Source organism: Zalophus californianus, chromosome 15 (assembly GCF_009762305.2).
Source record: "Zalophus californianus isolate mZalCal1 chromosome 15, mZalCal1.pri.v2, whole genome shotgun sequence".
Taxonomy (NCBI): Eukaryota; Metazoa; Chordata; class Mammalia; order Carnivora; family Otariidae; genus Zalophus; species Zalophus californianus.
Window position 1 is genome coordinate 23,633,815 of NC_045609.1, and position 25,448 is coordinate 23,659,262.

The 25,448-nt window shown below is 42.5% G+C and overlaps 1 protein-coding gene across 3 annotated transcripts in view; it reads left to right on the forward strand.

Moving 5' to 3' along the window:
- Nucleotides 1-25,448, forward strand: part of ARID5B (AT-rich interaction domain 5B) — a 176,588-nt gene that overhangs the window by 136,611 nt on the left and 14,529 nt on the right. For all 3 annotated transcript variants that reach the window (XM_027588076.2, XM_027588082.2, XM_027588087.2), the window contains 3 exons: nt 2,575-2,779; nt 4,723-4,775; nt 14,366-14,463. In XM_027588076.2, the coding sequence (XP_027443877.1) occupies nt 2,575-2,779; nt 4,723-4,775; nt 14,366-14,463 (356 nt within the window). The remainder of the gene's footprint in view (nt 1-2,574; nt 2,780-4,722; nt 4,776-14,365; nt 14,464-25,448) is intronic.

Here is a 25,448-nt window from a genome sequence, read left to right on the forward strand (position 1 = left end):
CCAGGAGCCTTCTCTACAAAGCAGGGAGTCTGAATGATTTTGGACCTGGTCTGTGCACCTGGCCCATGCTTTCCTTCTGTTTCTGGGTATTTCTGCACAGTTTGAGGCAGAAGGTTAGGCAGCCATCTAGACACTGAGGGAATGCTCATACTCCCTTAACAGTGGTACTTCTGACCTCATAATATAAAGAATGGCCCATGATCGCTGCAAATTTAAGACTCAGCCTGTTTTATATGCAAATCTTATATCTACTCCTGTTTGTGCAAAACCAGGGTTTGGAGTGAGGCAGACCTGAGTCTAAACCCAGAGTTCTGCCCCCATGAGCCGACTAACAAAATATATAACCTCACCAAGCTTCATTTTCCTCAACTGTAAAATGGAGCTAGAGGCCTCCCTTTGATGGTTGTTATGAACATTTGGTGGACTATGAGAAGCCCACAGCACTGTATCCAGCTCATTGTGGGGGCTCAATTGATACTGGTTTCCTTCCCTTTGCTCAATATACAATAGAAGGAATGGAGCCCTTTTATACTTTGGAAACCACCTAGTTTTATCTTGTATTCCTCATTTGATAGATCATGTTTCTAAGCCGTAGGTTTTGTGATGCCTAGTAATAAGATATGCTTTTAATTGGAAGTATGTTTTGACTATTGATTCTATTTTTTTATGAGTGTCGGTAAATTATAGTGTTTAATACCGCACAAGCCCTAGAATGAGACTACCTGGGTTCAGATTCCAAGCTCACCACTTACTAACTTGGACATGATCCTGTGGCCATCACTCATCTTCTCTGTGCCTCAGTTTCCTCATCTCTAACGCAAGAATAATCACGAGCCTCACTAGGGTTGTGGACATAAAATGAGATAATACCTTAAAAAGTGCTTAGAACGGAGTCTGGCTACATCGTAAGCACTCATGAAAGGCCAGGGGCAATACAGATTAAAACTGGAATGATTTTCTGGTTTCAAAAAGCCATTAAATTAGAGATTTCATCAGAACTTGAGACTCAGTCTAAAATTTGACAGTGAGAAATGATGACGACATAAAGTTTCACAGGATGTTCTCCTTAATGCAATGTGACAAAGTGCTAAAGTTCGAAAATATTGTAAGTAAAAATTCTACATGGAAAAATGTTTTAGTCCCATTTCCACAGCCCCTTAAAAATTAAAATCTTATCTAGAGGCCCAGTTGAATGATTGTACAGGAAGTTTTATTTTTTCCAGAACCAGTCTAAAGATATTAACCTCACATGTTCACTTGAGAGAATAAGTTAAAGAAAGCCCTGGCAGTAGGATACAGTTCCCTTTTATAAATAAGCATAGCCTTTTATATTCTTAAGGCCTGAGAAGGAGACACTGAAGGGAAAGAAAAAGAGGGGTCAAAAATCTGAAATGGAAAACAATGTCGAATATGTGGGACATTTTTATTCATAACATTTCCCCAGCACTTGCCCTCTTCTCTTCGATGTTAGATATAGAGATGTAAAGAATATCGGAATGTACACATTCCCCATGGGCGCACTTGAACTCAAAGTCTGACCCTTTGTACTTCCCCCTTTTATAATTAAAATAGCTCAGCAACTTAGCGTTATATTTAACAACCATCAAAGGCTTCTTGTAGAACATGGCAGTGAGCAGGGAACATTAGGTTAGCCACTCAGTTTGCTGAGTTCCATATTCACCTAGACTGTGGAAGGAACAACATCTGGCACGTTGGCTGCCATTAATTTTTAAATATGGCGCTTTCCATTTACTCTTCTTCGGTTTTTAACTGACCTCTACTCTTTCCTTTGTGGCAAGTTAATATCTCCTATTACATGCTCAGAGCTGACCAAAAAGCCATTAGAGTGGTTTCTTTTGTTTCCTGCTGAGGTGTATCTGGGCATCCCCCTCAAGTGAGAGACAGAACACATCTTGCTGGTGTTCCTGATGCCAACATCTGCCGGCATTGACATGTTTTTTTCAGGTGGCTGGAAATAGTAGCAACAAGAGAAGTTTACTATGAAGAAGTAAACTTTCTTTCATGTTGATTCAAAGTGTGAAATACGGGACTATTTACTAAGAAGACAGGGCTTTGTTCAATGACATTAACAGATGGTGCCCCTTGGGAAAATAAAAGTGTGTAAAGAGGCAAAAGAATGGTCCCACTCCCACCAGATGCGGACACTGTTTCTGGTTTCCTATCAACGTACTTGTAAGGACTCTAAGGCTGGCAGAGTTTGGCAAACCATGGTCCCCTCACCACCTGTTTCTATAAATAAAGTTTTATTGGAACACAGCCGTACCCATTCGCTTATATGTCTGTGACCACTTCTGTGCTAGTTGAGTAGTTGCAACCGAGCCGATCTGGCCCCAAAGCCTGCAATATTTACTACCCGGCCCTTTACGGAAAGTTACCACCCACTGGTCTGAGACAATTCATATTCAGTGTTGCCTCCAAAAAGCTCCTTTTGAGGGCAAGGTTAATTTACTGGCTAACCCCTCCCACACTGTGAGAAGTGTCACGGCTGTATCTTTGTTGAGCGTTCCAAGGCGGTACCTGATTTGATGTGGCATATTTTCCCCCCTTTTCCAGGTGAAATGTGAGGCCAGGTCAGCCTTGTCCAAGCCGAAGAATAACCATAATAACTGTAAAAAAGTCTCCAATGAAGAGAAACCAAAGGTTGCCATCGGTGAAGAGTGCAGGGCAGATGAGCAGGCTTTCCTGGTGGCACTTTATAAATACATGAAAGAGAGGAAGACGCCGATAGAACGAATACCCTATTTAGGTTTTAAACAGAGTAAGTATGCTTGTTTTCATTTCTGAAAGATCAAAACTGCTCCTATTCTTTAAATTGGGAAAAAATTTTAACTCAGGGTTATGTTGCAATCCTAATCTGGGGATGATGCTCTCTCTGTTTATACTAAATCTACAAATCATCCAGCCCAGGAATTTTTCTCCCTGCCCCTTTCCGCTACGCTGTTCCCTTCTGGGGCAGTTGCAGTGAGATATTTATAGGCTTGAATCCACTGATTATGACTGGAAATAGACATGTTGAAAGTTTCTCATTTTCTGTTTTGTCAATTTTGAGTGTCTGTAACGCCTTTCTTCTGAGATAATAATATGACGTCGCTTTATCAGGCCCAGATGTTGCCTGCAAAAAAGCAGCTTTAAAGAGGACATTGAAAGGTGGACAAAACAACCAGAAAGAGAAAACGTATTTCCTAAGCCCCAAATTTGTTAAGAGATAACAAAAACCTGACTTCAGAGGAAACATGAAATACCCAGATTTGAACCGAAAGCCCAATTTTGGATTACATTTAAGCATCATAATACATTTTTAAGTAGAAAAGGAAACTCGCAGCTGAGCAGAATTCCATAGAAAAAAGAGAAGAAACCCAGATCCAGTCCTGATTTCACAACTGAATATATATATATTTTGCCTCTGTCTGGATTTTGTAGCACGCAGAGCAATGAGCCCCTGGCTTGAAATTGTATTTTCTCCAAACGTATCTTCCTAGATTAAAACCATGTGTCATTTTGATGAAGAATGTCAAACCTGTATGTTTTACATAACAATTTACATACCTAATAGCAATTGGCACTGATTGCAAGAGAACACTCGCAGCCATTATAAACTTATATAACTACGAATGATTACAATGTTTGTCTGAAAACTGGTTGCTTGAAATAGAAGTAAAATTAATGTACTATGAACAGCTTTGTTGCATTATGCATTGGTTCAGATTAAATCAGGGCCGAGGCAGGGTTCTTGATAGCTTTGAAATAGTGCAAGGTTCAATGAGGCTTTTCCAACGTGTTGTGTCAAAGAGCCTTTTTTTTTTTAATTTTAATTTTATTCTTCATTTCCCTTACCAAGGAATTACTTGAAATTCAATTTTCCCCCTCTTGTAAAAGAGTCAAATCCATAGCAGTCCCATTCCATGGTGTTTGGGACAAATGAACAGGGTTGCTAGCAATTTGGCATAGTTGTTTAACAGAATAAACGTATGTAAGCCCTGCAGAGAGAAATCTGTTCTAGAAGAGTATATACTCGAAACATCACACAGGCAACTTAGGGGACTAAGTGGACTCAGGACTCGATTCTTCTGTGAATGAGTTCTTCCTTCCCTTTGATCTGTTATGTCACCGAGACTTCAAGGGTAAAATATGTGTCTTCCTACTCATTGCAAGGCACCATGTGTTAGTGAAATACGGTATGAGTTCTTAATATAGTGCTGCCATCAGACATTCTATTAAAAAGGTGTTCATGGATTACAGTGGCTGGTATTTATTGATTATGATAAGTTCTTATCTGAAGGAAGCATGATATAGTACCCTTTAATCAATGGCTTCTTTCTAAGGGTTGAACAAGACCAACCCTAATTTTGAAATCTCACTCTTTTCCCCAAGGACGCTGTAATTGGGCTTCCCTGGGTCTGCTGATGGCAACAGGATTAAAACTGTGTTGTCCTTTATCCCCAAAGTAGAACCATTTCCGTATTTGTGACTGTTTCTTAAGAAATATTTTAAGTGGTAATAATATATCCTGTTGTTGAATGCCCTTTGGCAAATTGTTTCCTAAGAACTTAGCTCTCTGGGATACTAGTGTTTTGGTTTTTGGTTGTTTTTTTTTTTTTTTTCTCTCTTTCTCATTGAAAACAAAACAAAATGTTTTAATTGACATTTCTTGGAAGTATGTTAATGCAATGCTTATCTAAATACTTATTGTCCCTCTAACAGTTAACCTTTGGACTATGTTTCAAGCTGCTCAAAAACTGGGAGGATATGAAACAGTAAGTGTTTAAGCAACTTAAATGAAATAATTTTGCAATCTAACTCCCCCACCCCTTCTCTGACCAAAATGGAGAAAATACAAAAGCTAACCGTCCCTGACTGCCTTCTCAAATGGCTCCACACTTTTGGGGGTTTATTGGGCCGCTTTTGGAAATGATCCCAATTAGTTCCAGGTTTGGCAAAATTGTAAACTTGTCGTAAAAACTACAAGTGGAAAACATATGTAACTCTCCCCTGTCAGGGAAATTAGTTGGGTCTGTAATTTTTTCCCATGTTGAGAAAGGGCTATTATTGTACAACAAGCCAAGATTGCATAAAAGAAATTTCCCTTGGCAACATACCTGACATCTGTTCATGTCTAATATGGGAAATGTATTAAAGGCTTTCAAAAGTAATCAGTATTGGCCATTAAGGAATAGAATGCAGCAGAATCTTCTCTTATTCTAGGGCAAAGAAGCTTTATTAGACAAGGGTCAGTGCCGCATAAACAGGAAGTTATCAAACTTATTCAGAACAGGCTCTGACACTCTTTATCAGCTAATTCTAACTGACAGGAATGGGTTATTTTTAGCCCACAGGAAAATTTGATGGCCACGGATTTTACAGCATGTATTTTGAACCAATAAAACGTTAGAGCAACAAACTAAGATTAAAATCTTGAAAGAAGAAGAAAGAGCTGTATTAATATAGCACACAGAGATGAAATCTGTAATAAAATCAATTGACATAGGAAGATGTCGTCATTGGAAATATTTTCTCCTCCACACAATGATCAGATTAAGTTGTGCAGTTTCTTCTGCAATTGAATAAGATTTTTTTTTCTTTCCTTATGAAGTAACCTGGGATATCTCTGTATCATAGTAAAATGACAGTAAGAGACACAGAGTCAAGAAAATGAAATTCATTTTTAGTCCCACCATAATAACCAGGGTTTCTTGCCAGATATAGCATATTGTTCCACAAACTAATATAATGGTTTGATGTCAGGGTTTTGGAATGGGAAAGATGGCAAGCATGATGTGATTCGGATTATCTGGTATTTACTGTAGAGATACCTGCCATGAATTCTGACTCAGGATTCTAAGATGGGAGTAAATGTGTGTGTAAAATGTTTAAGACCTGGGATATATGTACCTGTTTATAAAGCAATATAATGCTCATATGAAGTATTATAAAATGTGTGTTTCATAGACATGAATTTACTTAAATATTTGTTTTACCAAACACCCTCTGTAAATATAAATAATAAAATTTTTCACTTGGTTGGATCTGTTGATAGGACAAAGAGATTGACTCCTTGCCATGGTGGCTCATAGTTTTGCAAAATCTTAAGCTAATTATAGCTTTTGTCCATGTGAAAAAGTTAACTTATTCAGAGCTAGCCTCATGGATTTAGGAGTCAGCCCCATAGCCTAGATTTTTAAGGCTAACGCTCGATGTTAAGAACAGGAATACACATTTGTATGAACAGCGGATAAGTTCCGTGATACTGCACAATATTATGAAATGTCTTTTTGAACCCAGAAACATACCCTCATTTTACAAGTTTACTGATAGAGAGTGCCAACAAATTTCAGAGTCTGTTTTTCCTGCTTTTGTATCTTCTCCATCTTCACTGTTTTCCCCATGGAACAGCAAGTGGGTGTAGAATATACAAAAGAAACTTCTGATAAGTTTCAGGGCATTCTTCTTTTGTTGAAAGAGCGAAATAACAAATGACTGCGCAATCAGCCAATCAGCGGAACACATAGGCCAGTGGTTCTAGTTGCTTGCCATCCAGGAGAGGCAGTGGTTATGATTAAGAGACAAAGTGGAAAAAGATCCATTCCCTGTTCAGGTATAGTACTGTTCCATTTTAGAAATGAGGGAAGGAAGACTTGTGGCTCTCATGCCATCTGAGCAGAATTTTGGAGAATCAATGGGATTTAGATATGAATTATCACAGCCTTCCAGGAAGAGAAAGCCAGGTGGAGAAATAAAATGTGGAGGTAGAATGATGTTGGACATGGAGAGTTTGAGTAATGTAAAGTCCGGTGACCAGGTGGCTGGGATGAGTGACCTTGAAGGCGAGTCCAGAGAGGATGGAGCCCTGTGAGAAAGGCTTTCGGATGGTAGCCCCTGGACTTATCCTGTAGGCTGGCTGGGGGCGGGGGAGGGGGAGCGACGCAGAGAAGATTGATAACAAGCTAAGTGTTATGTTCTGCCCCTCATTCTGCATTCACCGTGTGTGTAGGTGGAGTCACGTAGAGAGGGGCTGGGGTGGGGGGCGGGGCATCTGGGAGACCGGATCAGCATCTGCTTCCCATCTGGATGTGTATGAGCTGCAAGTCTTCAGCCAAGCCACAAAGAGGACTGGCAACCTCTGGAATCGCTCCTTCCCTCCTTCTCTCTCTATTTACCCATCAACTCCCTCATTGTTCTTTGGGCCCCTGCCATTCTTCACCCCCAAGTTTTTCATCTCCTCTGAGACAGCAAATCTACTTAGCCCTGTGAACTATAAAATCTGCATCCGGGGTCAAAAACTAGATGAAGCCGGTTGGTAGGATTTTTCCTTCCCTCCTCCCGTGCTCCCTCTCTTCTCTCCTTCCTTTCCTTTTTATTTTTTTAATGCTTCATACTACCTTGCTGTCCCTGCAGGCACAGCAATTGGCTACTCGCATGCTATGTTGAAGCTTTTGAATCCCCCAAGTACAGAATACATTTTTCTATTGGTATATGTTGACCAATAAACGGAATGAGATGTTCAGTGAGGATTCAGTTTTGAAGTCAGTCCAGAATAAGATCCCGTCTGAAGACTTAAGTTGTCATCGCTGTGTTATTGAAAGACATTCATCTGTGAGATTATCTGGTGGCAGAAGCAAGTGTAGACTTGTCATTAGAGCTCAGAGGGCGATCTTAGAATCTTCTAGATCCGTGGCTCCCAAAGGCCACTCGAGAACTAGGGCTCAGATTTGCAGAGGGGAACTTGAAAGTATAGGGAGCTGTCTAGACCTCCACACTGAGCCGTTAACTGCCGTGGGCCTGGGCCTAGGAACCCAAGAATCCTTTTTGACAAGCGCTCTGGGTGATGTTAATTCAAAGCTAATGGTAACAGTGACTATTCCCACTTCACCTACTGGCCCTTGTGGGCTCCTCGCTTCACGATGTGGCCACATCTAAGTCAAGCATCAAAGAATAGAAAGTTGTCTTCATGCTATTACTAAAGAAGCCTGCCAGAATATTACCATTTCTTTGGCTCCAAAGCAGCACCAAGTTTCCAACGAAGGTTTTTCCATTTGATAAAGCGGTAATCCAGCTAAGTCGGGACCTGATAAGCCATTTTCATTTTGAATGAGGGAAAGAGTACCGTCTGAACCTTTTTATGTTTTGCAAATTGGCCTTGGTGCAGAGAAAGATACTTGCCCTGCTCCAGTCCATACCCTCATTTTACAAGTGAGGAAAGTGAGGCACAGTGAGGTGAAATGAGTTGCGAGGGGTCATCGTGGACTTCTTCAGATTCTGACTTGCTGAGATTTTTGCACACAGCTGTCATGACCTCCATAGCAACATTGGAAGGAAAGAGATGCATAAATGACCATTCTTTGTGCCTTCCACCCCCAGCGGTGTCTTTTGTATCTACAGTGCTTTCTCCCTATTTTGGGTGATATTTTGGGAAAAGCCTCTAATAGCCTACCTTCGTTAGTAACATCTTTCAGTCAATTCTTTGTACCTACCCTGAGCCTTACCCGACACACTAACTACTAGCTGAGATTTTATCTGATTCTTGAGAAAAATGCGTGAACTTAGGAGATGGGTCAAGAAGTCTGCGTGATGTAAACATTCAGTAATAGTAAAAAATTACAAGTTTCAAATTTGTAGACGTATCTCTTTGCTGTTAACTTGTGATTGGATAAAGACATCTCTCTGGAATTCCTTCTGGTTATAAAAAGAGGCCATCTTAATTGGCTTGTTTTTGTTTGTGGTTATAAACTATTCCAAACCTTCTGGTTTGAATTGCGGATTATGGATTATTTCATTGCAGTCCTTCACAACCCTCAAATTGAATTAAAAAAAAAAGAGGAGCAGAAGTTTTATTTTAAGCCTTTATAAGCATTTGACTAATGGCTGTATTCAGTTCTCTTGGCCTCCTCTGCCTTTGCTGGAAATGAATTTTGTGTCTCTGCATCCTTAGGTTTAGAGATCGCAAATGTACTGAATGGATTTGATTCCCTAAAAAACAATATCCTGGCATTTTAATTGGTTGGCAGTGAGGATCCTTCCTTTACAATCGTATATCCAACTTCTCCTCCCAAACATTTTAGAGTGGTAAAGCTGTGCTGATGAGCAAAAGAGGTCTTCACTTCAGTGTCTGGTGAAGCAATTAAAGCTTGAAGAGTAGCTTGGGGTATTACCAGGATGCAGCGTGTGGAGGGTGGTTTGCTAAAGTGATTTCCATTTGGCTAACCATGTGATGGTGAGCCAGAGGCAATATTTGGAGAGAAGGTAGAGTAGGGAAATGGGTCTTGAAAAAAATCTTATTCTAGAGGCAGAGGACCATGCAAGCGGTGCCTTCTAAGAATGCCAGTTAGCAGGTCCGTCTCTCCCCACGGGTGAGACAGGGCCATTATTTCTCATCTGGAGGAAGAAGTCACATGTCTTCTTGCTTGGAAGGCTTTGACACGAGATTCTGGCTTTGACATCATTTCAAGACATCCTCTGAATCTAACCCTAGTACTCTGGATGGACAAAGCCTCTTGCTTAATTCAGAATTCTCGAGGCCAAAGATGATGTCATGTAGTTTTGAAAGGCTCCAGTTCCTGGAGTACTACCAGGAAAAAAAAGTCATCTTCCTTGAATTCAGTCCGCCCTCAAGGTGTCCCGAGAAAGAGGCTGTTTCTCGGAGCAGCCTGGGCAACGCTGCATGCAAGCAAATGTTCCTTTTGACTTCACATCTGCTACATTCTTAAGCCAGGGACACACTCGAATCCTGCAAGATTTCTGATCGCTGTTTCCTAACCAGGCCACAAAAATTCCAACATTATTTCATCCCTGCAACCACGAAGGTAAAGAAACCAAGCTCCAAGGCCATGTCTTGGGTTAAAATCGTTTCCCAGTTGTTGTTGCTGTTTTTTTAAATAACAGGATATTTGCATCAAGTAAGCTATAGATGGGACAGATTCCTTTCCTACCCACTGGACCCGTTTTCTTGGCAGAGGTGTGAAGGGTTAGTTTCAGGCCACCTTGGGTTCTAAAGAGCGGTTTGAAAACCACTATGTTTAGAAACAGTGAACATACATAAACATAATAGGTGTACAGTGCTTTTCAGTTTCTTGGTCTTACCCACACCAGGGAAAGAAGTAACTGTCAAGTGTCTTCAAAGTGAGGTGAAGTCTCCACACACCTAGATTGGTTTGCTTTACTTGGGTGCGGTCTGCTCGGTTTTTCATCTTGCTTTATGGTTAATGGTATGGGGTTATGCTTCCTGCTAAATTATGAACCCTTGAAAGTAGTAACTTCTCTTTCTTTTCATGATATCTCCCCACCCTCAGCCCTCCATCTTCCACCTTCCCCCTCCACACCTCTGTACCTGGCCCAGTGCCCTCCAATGGCAGCCAGTAAATGCTGGGTTGATGTCAAGAATCCCTATCATTTAAACGAGGCTTTTGCAGGAAATGACAGGGGAAGCACAATCCAAGAGAAAACATTGCTTGAATGAATTTGGCCATTCTCTTTAGGAAACAGAGCCAGAAGTTCTTTGTATCCTTATAAACCTAAAATAATAGAAGGTCAGGTGGAAACGTGACCATGACCGGGAGGCTCCAGCTTAACCAAAGAGCTGGTCAAACTCACCCCATGGCTAGATCAGACTTTCCAGCTGAATGGCACGGGGGGCTAGATACTACGAGGCAGACATTGGTTTTTCCCCAGTGGGGTTTTAGAGATAACACACATTCCGGGCTACAGAATAAAAACCCGAAGCAAATGCATACTTTGGCATGAGGAAAGCATATTAGTGCAGGAGGCACATTGGTACAGGTGGGAGCACGATGCCCGGGAGCTGGGCCAGGAGGAGTTCTTGCATCCTTTCCTTTCTCCTTAGAGGGCCCTGGGACCCACCGTGGGTTGGACAATGGGAAGATTTAGACATCTCTCGCTTTAAGGCCCATGGACGGCGTTTAAATTAAGAGCACATCTGGACACAAAAAAATGGAGATGTGTACCCAGGAGAACTGTGTACTTAAAAGCATAAAAGCAGTTAGCAGTTGGAAAGAGCACATTTTATGACTTTCCTGTGGAAAGAAAATATCTCAAAATGGCCTGATTCATCCAGGCCGGCCGGTGGAAGCTTGGTAAACAGGGACCACTTCCCGGAAGGCCCAGCCCTTGTCTTTGCTCCAGATGAACTCTTACTGGTGAAAACTGTATTTAAACACCAGAATTGCCAGCAGGGGCTAACGCAGACTGCTAGCCAACTGCACGTGGCTTACTAATGCCAAGTGGCACTTGAGGCTGGCCCCCTGCTTGCCACAGTTTCAGTCCTAGTATGAGGAAGATTGTTTTCCTCCTTTTGATAATTCATTATTTATTCTTTTTTTAAGCATTTTTTAAAAAGAATTTATTTATTCATTTGAGACACAGAGATACAGAGAGAGAGAGAGGGAGCATGAGGAGGGGGAGAGGCAGAGGGAGAGGGAGAAGCAGGCTTCCCGCTGAGCAGGGAGCCCAGATGTGGGGCTTGATCTCAGGACCCTGGGATCATGACCTGAGCCGAAGGCAGACGCTTAACCATCTGGGCCACCCAGGCGCCCCTCATTACTTATTCTTAAAGAAGTTTGTTATTTCTGTGATAGGCAAGTGCTGAACAGGGTACTACCCCCTAGTCTAGATGATAGGTATTGGAGGGGTACATGGTCATTTTCCACACATTAAATATCCCCTCATCAGTGGTCTCTCATTCATGACATTTTTTAAACCTGTATTATTTTATCTGTGTGGTCCCTTGTTTATGTTTGGTATCCCCCAACACACACACACACACACACGCACACACGCACACACGCACACACTGATGTGTTCATGTTGGGTGTTGGGTCTGGTTTCCATTGTTGCATCCCAGATGCTAGCATAGCACCCAACCAATGGGAGATGTTCAAGAAATGTTTGGTGAATGAATAGTTGAGTGAATGGATGGATCCCAATATAATTGAGAGTTATCTATGATTCACTGGTGAACATAACAGAGAACCTCTGTTCTAACTAGATACGCACATGGTCAGGGTAGAAGGAGCCATAGTTTTACGAGGTGAGAGTAAAATCTCAAAGCACTATTAACCTAACCCATCCCCTTAGATTCTTGCTGACCTTGTTGCTGTGCTATTTCTCCACTAGTAAGAGACCCACAGCTCAAAGTCAGACCTTGTAGCAGAAGCTGTGATTTCCACAGTTCTCTGCCTCACGTGAAGCAAAAGGTCCCTAGGTTCTGTATTATCACCCTGCTGTACACGTGGACTGTTCACCAGCACATTCTGATGGGGAGGCTGTTTTGATGTAGTGAAAAGGAGGTCTGCTCTTGGCATCATAAGATACTGGTGTGAGTCCTGGCACGGCCGTTCTGCTGTGTGTCCCTGGGCAAGTTGTGCAACCTCTCTGTGTCTTACTTCCTTCATCTGTGATGAGATTCCTATAACCTACCTCACAGGCTAATGGGAGGATGAAATGATATCACGCTTGTGAAAATATTTCATAAAATATGAAATGGAGTGCACGGGAGCGATACAAGGATGCCAAGAGTGATGGTTTCCTCTGAGGTGCGTGCAGGGACAGAGATAGGCTGTTTTGTGGCCCTGCTGGGCTCCCCGGGGTCCACGCACCTCATCTGAGGGAGGGCAGTATGGAGGTGTGTTTCAAGGGGCCTCGGTGTGCTAAGGGCTTTGAGGAATAACAGAGATATGTGGAAGAGGATCCGGTTTCGCTTCTTCCTTCACGCAGATCTTGAATAGACCAGCCTGAAAGTGTATTATTTAAAAAATTGGAGGGAGATCATAATTAAATATAAAGTAATTACTAAAATGTGTATTTTGAGTGTTTTGAAAGGGGCTTGAAACCATTTATTATCATCTAAACCAAGCTATAAATAAAGGAAGATTTTATTTTTAGTCATACCTGCCAGGAGATGCAAGAGGTGGTTCGGTCTAGAGAGAGCTGTTGAAACACATCGGTTCAAGAATGCTTCATGGGAAATTGAACAATGCAAACTTCCCATTGTCTCGGGGTCAAGAACAGTTTATAGAAATAAAAGCATTTTTATTTGAAATAGAAAAGGTGCCATTTACCCTGTAATATTTAACCACCCCTCCCCTCCTCCTTAGATTACAGTGACAGAGCCCCTGTTTGCAAGTTGAGATCCACGCCCCCCCCCCCCCCCCCCCCGCCACCCCGGCTTGCTGCCTTTAGCCCCTAAGTGAACTCGGCTGGCAGCTCTGCGGGTATATTTCAAAAGAAGCCCCGGGGCTCGGATTGTAGCCACTGCCACGCACACCTCTGCCACACCCTGCCCCCTGCACATTCCAATAACAGAGTTTTCCTGGAACTCTGTTCAGAAACGTTTACAAGGACCTCAGAATGGGCTCTGTCTCCTTGTTTCAAGGAAATACTAGACTTGCTGGGATGTAGTAAATGACGTGGTTTCCCCAGATTAATCATTTGCCAGATGATGCATCTGTTATTTTGTAAAATCTTAATTTACGTACAAAAATAAAATTCAAGAGAGGAATTAAACAGGACCATGGTATGCCGTTGGGTGGATTGCAAGCTGCCGGGTTCTGTTCACCCAGCTCCCCAGTAGACATAGCTCACATTTTCACTTTGGAAGTTGTTCGTTTTCCTAGCATTGGACTGATAGCCCGTTTTCCTGACCTAAGGGAATAAAAATAAACAGGTTGCAACATACACAGTTTCAGATTTGGGTTTTGTTTTGGTAGTTAGAGGACCTGGATTAAAAATATAGCCAGAGATGACTGCAAATTCCATAAGCAATTTGATCAATTGAATTAATTTATGTAGTAATTTTATTTAGTGTTTGAAGTGGCCAACACAGCACACAGGTCAAAAATCGGAAGATACAAAAGCAAGTTTGGTGAAAAGCCTCTCTCTTTTCCTCTATCCTTGGCCACCCATTTCCCCGCCCCTTAAGCAACCAGTGTTCATTCTGATTCATTTAAACTGATACTTTAGCTGAAATCTTATTTTATTTGGATGCTTTATCAACATGACCTAAAGGATCAGAGTATGAGTTTGGGTCCTCGGGGGTGGGGTGGGGTGGGGTGGGGGGAATAGCTACATAAAATATCCAGGGAGATGCCTTAGAGGAAATGCTCTAAGAGTGACACAATATAGAACCCAAAGCAGAATTCCATGTTTATTGTCAAGAAAACTACCACGAGCGAGACCCCCCTGGGAAACCCCGAGTCTCCCGCATACTCATTTGGACTTCTCTGTCTCTGGGTTTCCAGAACAGCCTGTCCTCTCCTGCGTGTTGCATGTGTACTGAATCCTGGCACTGTGAATCTCCTATGATGCAAGATTGAATTTCCCGTTGCCATTTTTTCAGATAACAGCCCGCCGACAATGGAAACACATTTATGATGAATTAGGCGGTAATCCTGGGAGCACCAGCGCCGCTACTTGCACCCGCAGGCATTATGAAAGGTAAGAAGCCCTTTCTTGGAAAGTCCTTGCTTAATTAAAAGTGTGTTCATTGGAAGACGGTTTTGGTGAAGGATAAGATAAGGGGAAGTCTAAAGGACCTTTCTGGAAATAGAAAATATCCTCTGGCATTTTACCTTGCATACCACCTTGTGATTTTTTAGCGGACATGGCTTTCTCTGGTTACAGGGGCTAAAATTAGATGTTCTTTTAGTTTGGTTTTATCCTGTGACCACCTATTTGACAATACCTTTTTATTTTTCCCCCACAAGCCTAGATTACTCAGTACATTCTTCATAGGTTCATGAACTGTGAGAACCTTCAGCTTCTGGAAATCCTAAGTCCGCAGTGTTACTATGGGGTTGCCATGTAACCGTATGGACATTGAAATGTTTTAATGTTGAATGTATTAATATTGAAAAGTATGCATTTCTTTAATAAGAAAATTGGCCCCAGATGAGATCCACTGGGTTTTTTCCCCATCTTGGTATTTTTTTTCTTCTACGGCTATGCTGTTGACCAAGAAAATCCTTTTTTGCCGAGCTTTGCATGGTTCAGTTTTCTAACACTTTCAGCCTCTCTCAGAAGGAGACGATCATGCAAACAAGAGGTAATGCTGCCTTAGCTGCTATGAAGCTTGTCTCCACAGGACCGTTTCCCCTTTGCATTAGGACTATCATTGCCCACAGCAGTGCAGGTCTGTTAGCAAATTCATGCGTTACCCTTGCTCTGTGCTTCCAGTCCATCTTTAATTTGTTAGGGTCATGCCAACTTCTTTATCCCTGGCATTTCATTTCCCTGCTGACATGTTGACTGACTCAGCAACCTGGTTTCAAAATTCAGAGCTTGTAAGATTCAAGCAGAGGGGTGTGTGTGTGTGTGTGTGTGTGTGTGTGTGTGTGTGTGTATGTGTCTGTATGTTTTAATAACTGTCATGGATGGAATGAAGTCAAGACACAGCTGAACAAACAGGCCAGTTAGCTTGCTAGTTTGAAAGGTAAAACAGAACTGCTAAGTGTGACGGCTGCTCTTTACAAGTCCATTACCATTCCAGCTTCAACCCAGATGCTCAACACCTGCCTTTGGATCCTACAAATGCATCTCCAGATAACGTTATCTAGCGGATCACCTCTCAGTCATATTTTGTTAAGTTTTAGTTAATTTTTATCTGTGTTGCACTTAGTGTAGAGCCTCTGTTAGGATAGCCATTCAGTGAAACTTAGAAAGTTTTTGTAGATGTCATCATGGTAAACTAGGTTGGGTTTAGTAATCCATGAAAAATCCCCACAGAGTAGTAGCAAGAGATTGCCTTACTTGTCGGAGTAACGATCCACAAGGATTTTTTTTTTAAATGGTAAAAGGAATTCGAATTATTACTCTTCCTAGCATTGTTTTCAGTATACTACATCAGTTTTTCAAATGTGAGTGTTATTTCTCTCAGTATTTAATATAAAACCTACATTCTCACTGGACATAACAGGGGCACCACTGAAATCCTAGTACAAAATAGCATCGGTATCTCAGGTGAGTGTTGTGTAAAGAGCACGGAAGGGAACACATTCAGCTTGATGTTGACTTCTGAGTCAAGGCTTTAATCAGAGCATTTTCATTAGAAACTCTATCTGTATTTTCTACTCTGTCTGTATGTTCGCTGATAGTGAACCTCCCGTACCTCCATCTGCAAATGTTCCCGACACCTGAGTCATCAAACTTCAAAGATCAGATAGTTAAAATTTGCAAAAAAGAGCATATCTCAACGGTTAGCTAGTTCACCCAGTTAAAGAATGAAAATTAATCAAACATATTACAGAGCATCACATGGTCAAAAAACAGATTAGGTTTGGGATGGAAAAAGGATTGGATCTAATAGTAGAGAGAGTGTGTGTGTGTGTGTATAATTAACTCAAGCAGTTATGTGGATAAAAATAGCCTCAATCTTAAATGAAATACCAGGATATATTCTTTTGAAGACTGTATCCTTTGTTTCATGATTTACCTCATCTGGAGTAGTAGAATCCCAAATGCCTTCAATCAGTCAAATTGGAAAATTCTAGTCGAGGTACCTCAAACTTTAGCTACTAGGAAACATTATTTAAGATTCTTTATAATGTCTCTTCTGTCCTCATTCTTGGGAGTAAAGGAGTATTTCATATAGGTTTGGTCTCCCACTGGATTAAATTTTTTGAAAAGCTATGTCACCCACTCTGCTAAATCTAGAATTTGTTGGGTCAGTGTGTATCAGTCAGGATGCAGTAAGGAAAATAAAAACCACACCAGGAGGGGCACCTGGGTGGCTCAGGCATTAAGCGTCTGCCTTCGGCTCAGGTCATGATCCCAGGGTCCTGGGATCGAGCCCCACATCGGGCTCCCTGCTCGGCGGGAAGCCTGCTTCTCCCTCTCCCACTCCTCCTGCTTGTGTTCCCTCTCTCGCTGTGTCTCTCTCTGTCAAACAAATAAATAAAATCTTAAAAAAAAAAAACACACCAAGTATTCAACAAAGGGAATCTGCTATAGGGAATTATTGAAACAAATGTTGTAAAGCACAACGTTAATATGGAGGAAATAACCACAGGTTCCCTGGAGTCAAGAGAATAGGAGAAAGGGTTAGGGTGTTGCCACCCAGAAGTTTAGAGAGTGTGCCTCACAGAGCTGGGATTCAAATCCCTCTCCGGGAGAGGCTCCCAACCAGTGCTGGTCATTATTGAGCTCAGAGGTGGAACCCCGCGGAGCTAGGCTCAGACCTGAAGAGGCAGTGCTCCCTGTCTGGTGCTGGACCTCAGAGCAAATGCCATAAAACTTCTGGGATTGTTGACAGAAGCTAGAGGCTGGAACCAACTGCTGCTGCTAAATTACTGTTGGGTTGTCCCTGAAATGAACAGCAAGCAAAATAGAAAGAAGGAGTCCTTCCTCCCCTCCCCTGGGCTCTTCGGGCCCCATTTGCAGGACCCCAAAAGGAAGAGAGCTGACAAAAGAGACATGTAATCTGCAGAATCCCAGTCCCAGCATCACCAAGCAGAGCACAGAAGAGTAGATTTGGGGCTGAGACAATAGTCAACCGCCAAGTGGGACCCCCAATGTGGAAATCCCTACACAGAGCCAGAAACCAGGTTAGAACACAGCTGTCCCGGGTGAATTAGCAAGGTCCTTCATCCTTCCTTGTATATCCTTTCGCCATCTAGGCCTCTTTCACATTGCTGTGATCAGATACAAGGGGTGTCTTGAGTGGTTAGTAGTTAATAATAGTGAAGTACTAAAATTTGCAGACAATTGACTTAAAAAAAAAAATGAGACTCCAGGGGGCGCCTGCGTGGCTTAGTTGGTTAAGCCGCTATCTTCATTCAGCTCAGGTCATGATCCCAGGGTCCTGGGATCTAGCCCCCCACATCAGGGTCCCTGCTCAGTGGAGCGTCTGCTTCTCCCTCACCCTCTCCCTCCCCCCGCTCGTGCTCTCTCTCTCTCTCTCAAGTAAATAAATAAAATCTTTAAAAAAAAATGAGACTCCACTTAGAATTATACCAGTCTCACTCATTTTGAGTGAATCATGATCTGAAAGGAATCACCTATGCTCCTATGTGTTGTGATCAGGAGAAAAGTCTGGGGGCAACTTCTCTGGCTGTCTTACGTCTTACTTCTCTTTACTGGTTCAGAGAAAGGCAGAGGACACTCAGATCTGACCCAGGGATGAGAAAGTGTTCTGCTTTGGTCAAAGAGGCTGAAGCTCTTGGCTAAAACTATGCTTAGGGACTTAGCAGATTTCATTCCTTCTTGCTAGTTACAAGCTACACTAACACAAAACAGACAGGACTAGATTGGTGAAGGGCCACCGTTTTCAAGAAGGTTCAAGAAGTTGAAAAAGATCAGGATGTTGTGGGCAAACATCTCGTCGGGAGATGCCCGTGGACATGTTTCAAACCTTTCCCATCAAATCAGAGTGACCGAGTTCATCCTGTGCAACCAGTCATCTCATGTTCTTCTTTTCACCCCAATATACAGACATGGTCCTTTTCCTATTTCCATACCACCAGCTTTGCTTCCCTCGAAGATGAAGAAGGAATGAGTGCTCTACTATGCATTATCACTGATTTATTTTTCATGTGGTGCGGTTCATGTTTCCAGTAAATGTTTTCATTTTCCAACAAGAAAAAAGTAGCTGGTTCCTCAGTAAATATTACTTGTATATTAGTTGGGCACTTTTGGTTTATTAATGAGTGAAATAATGAAAGTGTGGGTTGTTGAAAAGAATCAATGGGTGTTTTTATTTAAGGCACAGCAGAAATGGTACAATGCCTGTGAATGCATCATTGTCGCTGAAGGCCTGACTCGTCCAAACTTGCCTGTGATTGGTTTAAATCAAATAGGTCCAAGCACTTCATAAAAATGTCTTTGTCAGCCTGGCTTTGCTTCCAAACCTATTCATCTCTGTCAGTTTTTAATATTAGTACCAGGCTCCTGGCCATAGTCCATTAGTACTGTACTTAATTGCTCATGTTACAGCTGATCACCAATATAAAAAGCATTAATGTTTCCCCATCGCGAGACTGTTGCTATGCGGATGTCTCAAACTCAGCAAAGCTCATGAAGTGTGGTTATTCTGGACACTTCTTGCTTGGGATTTATAGTAAAGTTACTATAGGTTGTAACTCAGAGAAAAATGCCCACCTCTGGCTGGGCGGGACCCTTCTATGTAGAACATTTTCTTTCTTGTCTGACTCTCCATTTAAGGTGTCCCAAATCACCTTTCTGAGGAAAGGAATAAAAAAAAGGAAAATCGTTATTTTTATGGAATTCTCTTAGCTTGATTTTCTGGAATAGCGATTCACTTTAAAGACTTTGTTTTCACGTGCAGATGTGTTTTCCTTTTTAGAAAAATGTTTTTTAAGCACATGCAAGAGGCAAAAAAAATCTTCACACAGAATACCAGATTACTGGTGTGAATTTTCCTGAACGAATTGTATGGTGTGTGTCTGAGGAGTACATGAAGTTGTCATTAAGGATGGAAAAAGGAGCATTAAGGCAAAAAGACTTCATGATGTGCTTTTCTGAGTATTTAGAAAATCAAGATCAGAGACAAACGTATTTGTTTACAGGGGAAATGAGTAACGACGCTGTATCTTCTTACATACGTAATGCCCAATTTAGAATTCTCTTCTTCTGCTTTTCCCATGAGCACTCCCCAGGCAAGACTGTCCTGCCACAGGGCTGGGGTGCCTTCCTTCGCCATGACTCGGGGTGAGCCGGACCCAAGTCAGACGCATCTGGGCACAACCCGAGTGACAGTCAGCTAAACCTCTTGCCTTCCTTCTCTGAAGGTAGAAGGCAGAGTGTGGGAGGGTCACGTTTTGAGTAAGATAAATACGTGCATTAAGGTAAATGCCAAAAAGATATCAAGTTCTAAGGAATTCAGCTAATCACGTTGCAAGTAAACAAGGGGGAAAGTAAGGTGAGTTACAGCTGTCTTTATGTCCAGCACACGATGTGATGAAGTCTTGCTCATTTTGACACCCCTAAAGTTAATCAAGACCCAGTTCAGAAAGACACGGGCAAGATCTCAGTGTCTGAGATCTGAGAGGTCCCTTAGTCATCCTCTAGACTCATGTTCCTCAAGTGAGGCTCTCTGGCCTGTGTGTGTCCGTGTGAACAGAACAGTTACAAATGAGTGTTATACTTACATAGCAGTCTGCCGGGATAATTTTATGTCCATTGAAACTAATAAAACATCGGGGCTTATATTTTATGTGCCTTGCTTTAAATTTCATTTTTCTACTAATTCATTTTCATGAATTCTGAATTTTACAAAAGTGTCTGTCGGCAACAGACAGGAAATTTAAAAAATCTAGTCCTCCCTGTCAGGTCGCTGAGGGAGCCTGGCTCCACACCACTGGTCACAACCTCAGATGTTTATGGGGGAGGTGGTGCAGGTGGCCGGGTAGGACAGTAGGAAGCTGGCACACATAGCCCAGGCCAGAGAGGCCCAGTGGGATCAGCCAACACCATTGCCTTGGGCAGATGGAGGCTCAGTACTGTCAGACCTTCCATGTTTTCTTGATAACTTTTATGTGAAGTCACCTGGCTTACAAATACTAGATCCAGGGTTTCTGAAAATATTTTACACAAGTTAAACTAAACACACCCCAGGGCAAAGGTTGCCTATAGGCTGCCAAGTTCTGTGAGGACTGAACCATCTTTGGCACTGGGCTAATCCAGTCTCTGCACAAATGCCCTGCGGTTGGGGGGCAAGAAAGAAGAGCCACCATTGAAGGTGCTTTTCATCTAAACACTCTGCCACATGCTGAGCAAGACACCTTCTGTGGCTGCCCATTGACCCGACCTTGCCTTCTGAGGCTGACTTTCAGTGCATGCCACTTCCTTGGTGATGGGCCTCCATAAGCTTGACTCCTCTTTCACTTCAAGTCCTCCTAGTCCATTCAGCCATGCCTCAGAGCACAACTTACGGATTTTCACCAGCTTGGCCTGCTGTCATATAGATGCCTCCGATCTGTGTTACTCAGACTACCCAAAGCAATTCCAGATATGGCATATAGTACCTCTTGGGATGTAGCGGGATCATTCTATCGACATAGCCTAAGATTACATTTGAAATTGGTAAGAAGCCCTCTCCTAGCGGGTGGTTTCTTTTTCTGGGGTGGGATAGATTTGCCATTTGAGTGACTGCCTTTTTCCTTTGCTGCTGCCCTCAAGAGCCAATGGGTGTTTTTTGAACATCTACCACGTGCACAGCACCCTCTGGGATAATGAAAACGTATGAGGCAGAGAGTCTGGAATAGGGCTGGCAGACAATGAGGAGATGCTCATGCTACCACATTCATAGCAGAGATTGTGAAGGGAACACGAAACAGCTTTCCATGAGCCCAAGCTCAGCTTCAGAACCCCTCTCAGTATGGCACCCCCAGGCCATTACTACCGACTCATTAGAACCGGAAGGTGCTGTGATCCTTGGCTTACCTAACTTACCATACGATCCGACTCATAGTCCATACATACCTGAAAGAGAGTTAGATACTTAAGGCTATAAAAAACCTCAGGTAAGTAAGTAATTGGTACAAACAGCAAGTTCAACAGGGATCAAAAAGGAAGAGCGAATTTTCGGTTGGAATGAGCAAAGTCTTCCAGGAGGATCTAGACTTTGAACTCGATCTTAAAGAGTTAGGTTATAACTTGAGGATCATCATATATTGCCTAAAATATTCAGCTGTTGAATTCAAGACCAGTGAAGATACTAATTTTGAGGGCATGGATCATGGGCTCTTGCTTTCCTGGAGTCTCCCCAGTGCACCCAGGACAGCATCATGAACATATCAGGGACTCAGGGATTAGGGGTTGAATGAATTAAATTAAATCCAAACAAAAAGGATAGTTTCCTCTAGGAAATGTGTGTCAGGAGGTAGGGAATAAGATGGTAGAAGAAGCTGTCAGGTGAATACTAAGGCTGAATTTCCAAACTGCATACACCCAAGGCAGGTATTACAGTTTATCTTCTCAGTGTCTATTGACTGTCTTGCCCCGAAGTCCAATGGGTAGACCATGCCCCATCCTCACCCATGGGCACCCGTGGTGGGGTTGACCAGTCTATGGACTTGCAGCTCCTTTCTAAACACTGGCTCGGTGATGGGGGCTCTGGCCAGTGGGCACAACGAGTAGCCATCTGCAGCACTGCCACACACGCCCTCTCATCAACCTTTCCCCAAACCCGCAGAAGGCTTCCTGGCTCTTATCCACTGCCAGCAGCCCCGGGAAAATCGAACAAGGTGCCGAGATTCAGGCAGGCTGGGGCACGGCCGCTGCTCTTCCATCTACACCCCATCAAGCTTGTTCTTGGAGACCTCCAGAATTTCTCCCAAAAGGACAGTCAGATAACTTCATAAGCAAAAGCCTCCCTCTGTATCACTCAGCATGCTTAAAATGCTCTGATACCTTTCCAATGCCTGGATATTTCAAGAAACTTTTACAAAGGAAAACAAAGCCCTTGCCAGGCCCTGGAGTAGAAAAACTGGTTTCTGTTTGAAAAAAAAATAAACAGCCTTTGAAAAAGTCTCTATTTAAAAATTCTTAAATTTGCCTCTAAATGCAAGTTGTAATTAATAGAAGTCGGAGTTTACACTCTAGAGTGTAAAAACACCCTCGGGCACAAACTAATCAAGTGTGTGTGTCGTGCTGTAAACTACAGCAAGCTCTTTGTGTGACCCAAAAAAAACCTTGCCAAACAGCAGTTTTTGTCAGGCTCCTTTATTGTCTCATTTTTGCTTTCTCCCTACCTCCCCCCTACTCACCCCTTTGAACCTGGCTATAGTATTTAAGAAACTTTGCAGGTCCGATGTTTTATTGATAGTTTTCATCAAGCATGAATTTAAATTTGAGAATAGATTAGGTGTCTGAGCCCCTTTTCTTTTTGATAAATAACAAGAGGTTTCTACTTATGATTTTCTGTCCTCGGGGCTTTATCATCAAGATTAAATAACTGTACTCTCAAGCATGCCACTGCACAAACATCTTTTCAATTACGTGAGTAACAGATGCCTTCACAAAGGAACTATTGAAAATTCAGAGAGCCTGTTTCCAAAAAAGAGAGAAAAAAAGTATCAGATGATAGAAGAATGTAATTGTTTACCATTAAAATATATCCTTAACTCTTCCACTGAAAACCTCTTGGAACATTTTGGTTTTGTACAAGTTATTACAAAGTTTGATCAAAATACTAAATGTTTGGGGGAATTGTTGACCATTTCAGAAGCTCTGTAACCTGTGGTATCTCACATACGTGGGACCCAAATGCCATAGTTGTTTGCTTGTTTTTACATAATGGACACTGCCTGCCTTCGTTGGTGGGGTGCTCATTATGTTGAAAACACTGTAGTTACATTTGTCTATTAATCTTGAAATAATGTTCATCGCCCTTGAAATGGATCCACGCAACTTGATTCTGAGTTAGTCATTGTTTTGCTGCTGGCACTGTGGAGGGCTGGGTGCTGTGTATGGTCTGTGTCCTCTGTTGTGAGCATGTATTTTAATCCCTGGGGCATAAAGCCGGCCTTTCTGAAATCCATCCCAAGGTCTTCAATTGAAAGGCATGGGGCTAACATTGGTCTAGGCTCTTTTAGAAGTGGCAAGGAGGCATCATAGAAGCAAAGCCCCTGAGGAGCTTTCGTTCTAGCTGAGGAGGCCATGACCTCAAGTGTGTGTGTAAAATTAAGTGCTACAGGCTGGAATTCATCGAGGATATGGTTCTTGAGTTTCTCCTGATCCAACCAGAGTTGCCCCCCTTTTAGAAAATCTTGGCCTAGTTATCCTGGCGTTTTGTAAGAGGAGCACTGTGCCCAGTGCCCGAGCCATAGGGCTGCTTCTGTTGTAATGGGTTGACTCTTTGTGGAATGGCTTCTGAGAAAAGGAGAATGCTCACCCTGATTTTTTTCGTGCCTTAAGAGCTTAGGGTTCTCTTAAGCCACGGATGATCAGTTCAATACCTCCTCGTTGGTGGTGCTTTTTAGACAAGATATGAAAATGCACCGCTGCCCTGCTGATATGAAGGCAGCTCAGAGAGGCAGGCCGATCTGTGTTTGAACTCGAATTTTGGCACTTGATAGCTGCATGCCTTTGACTAGTCATTTAGTTATTTCACTCTGAACCTCAATTTCCTCATCCATGAAATGAGGATAAAATAATGTATCTGTATATACTTCTTTTTGTAATGGTTGGACGTAAAGTATACAAAATGCCTGGTATTAATAGGCACTTAATACATGGTGGACACTATTAATATCTTAATGCCTAATCAATATATAAGAACAACCAGAAGTTGTCCTCCCCACCCTCCCACCTCACCTTTTCACCAAGATCCTCGTAGACGAAAGCAACTCCGGTTCAGGGGTCCTTCCATCCTCAAGCTACCTCTCTCATGTTGACAGTCCTTTATAGGAATCGAGTTGCCATCTAGCTGGGGCCAGGCTCCTTTTTTTCTTTCTTTGCTTAGGGTTACAGCCACTCCAGGACCATAGAGGAAGGTGTCAGAGTCATTAATGGGTCTAAGAAACAACTCTCCCACCACTTCCAGGGGCAAAGAGACAGAATTAGTGCCTTCAAAAAAGTTTCTCATTCACCTTCTACTGCCTCTTGAGTAGGTAGTGGTCGGCAGGTAATTTTCCCAAGAAAGAGCTTTTCCGAAGACAAGTGGCCATATATTGTTGTTGATAATAATGGGCCACATGCCCTTTGGGTATCTTACACAGAATACAAATGATGTGATTTATACCCACTTCCTCATTGAAGAGCTCGGTACAGTTTACCCTTGGTGAGCTCATCTAAGCTAAGTCTTTTATACAGAATCCATGCGGCATTCTCCCGTTGCTTTCTTGGCTCACATGAGTCCTGCCTTGGGCTCAATTCTCTGTGACTTACATGTCAGCATGGACTGTCCCTCCATGGTTTGATGCTCAAAGCCTTCAATTCACCTCTTCATCTGTTGGAGGGGGATACTGGAGACCTCTTTCTCAGCTCTCTTGGTTACTGATATTTTGCTTCTCACACTCTGCACACTATTTTTTCTGCTTTACAGGAACTCACGCCACAAAACCAAGGAGATCTTTTACCCAGGGCCCACATCTTTCTCAGATGGAGCCTGGCTTTTAAAAGGACAGGGACAAAGTTTCTTTTGTACTCAGTGAGTGTTGTGCCCACTGAGGAAACATCCCACTTTTGTGCACACTGGCATAGCACATTTGTGTGCTTGACTTTGGTCTTGGTGCCTATCTCCCAAAGGCTCTTCTGCCATTTTGGTCGTGGTCTGGAACCCTGAGAGGTGAACCGTATGTGAGATCAGACACTTTCTATGCTTTTTGGAACCTTAACCAGTATGCATACATCACCTTCAAACAAGAAAAATATACCTTCTATTGGCTCCATATTTGGTGAAAGATTGCTTCCCACACTTCACAGTGAAGTTATATTTTCAATTTCTGGCTGAGAAGGGAAATGTC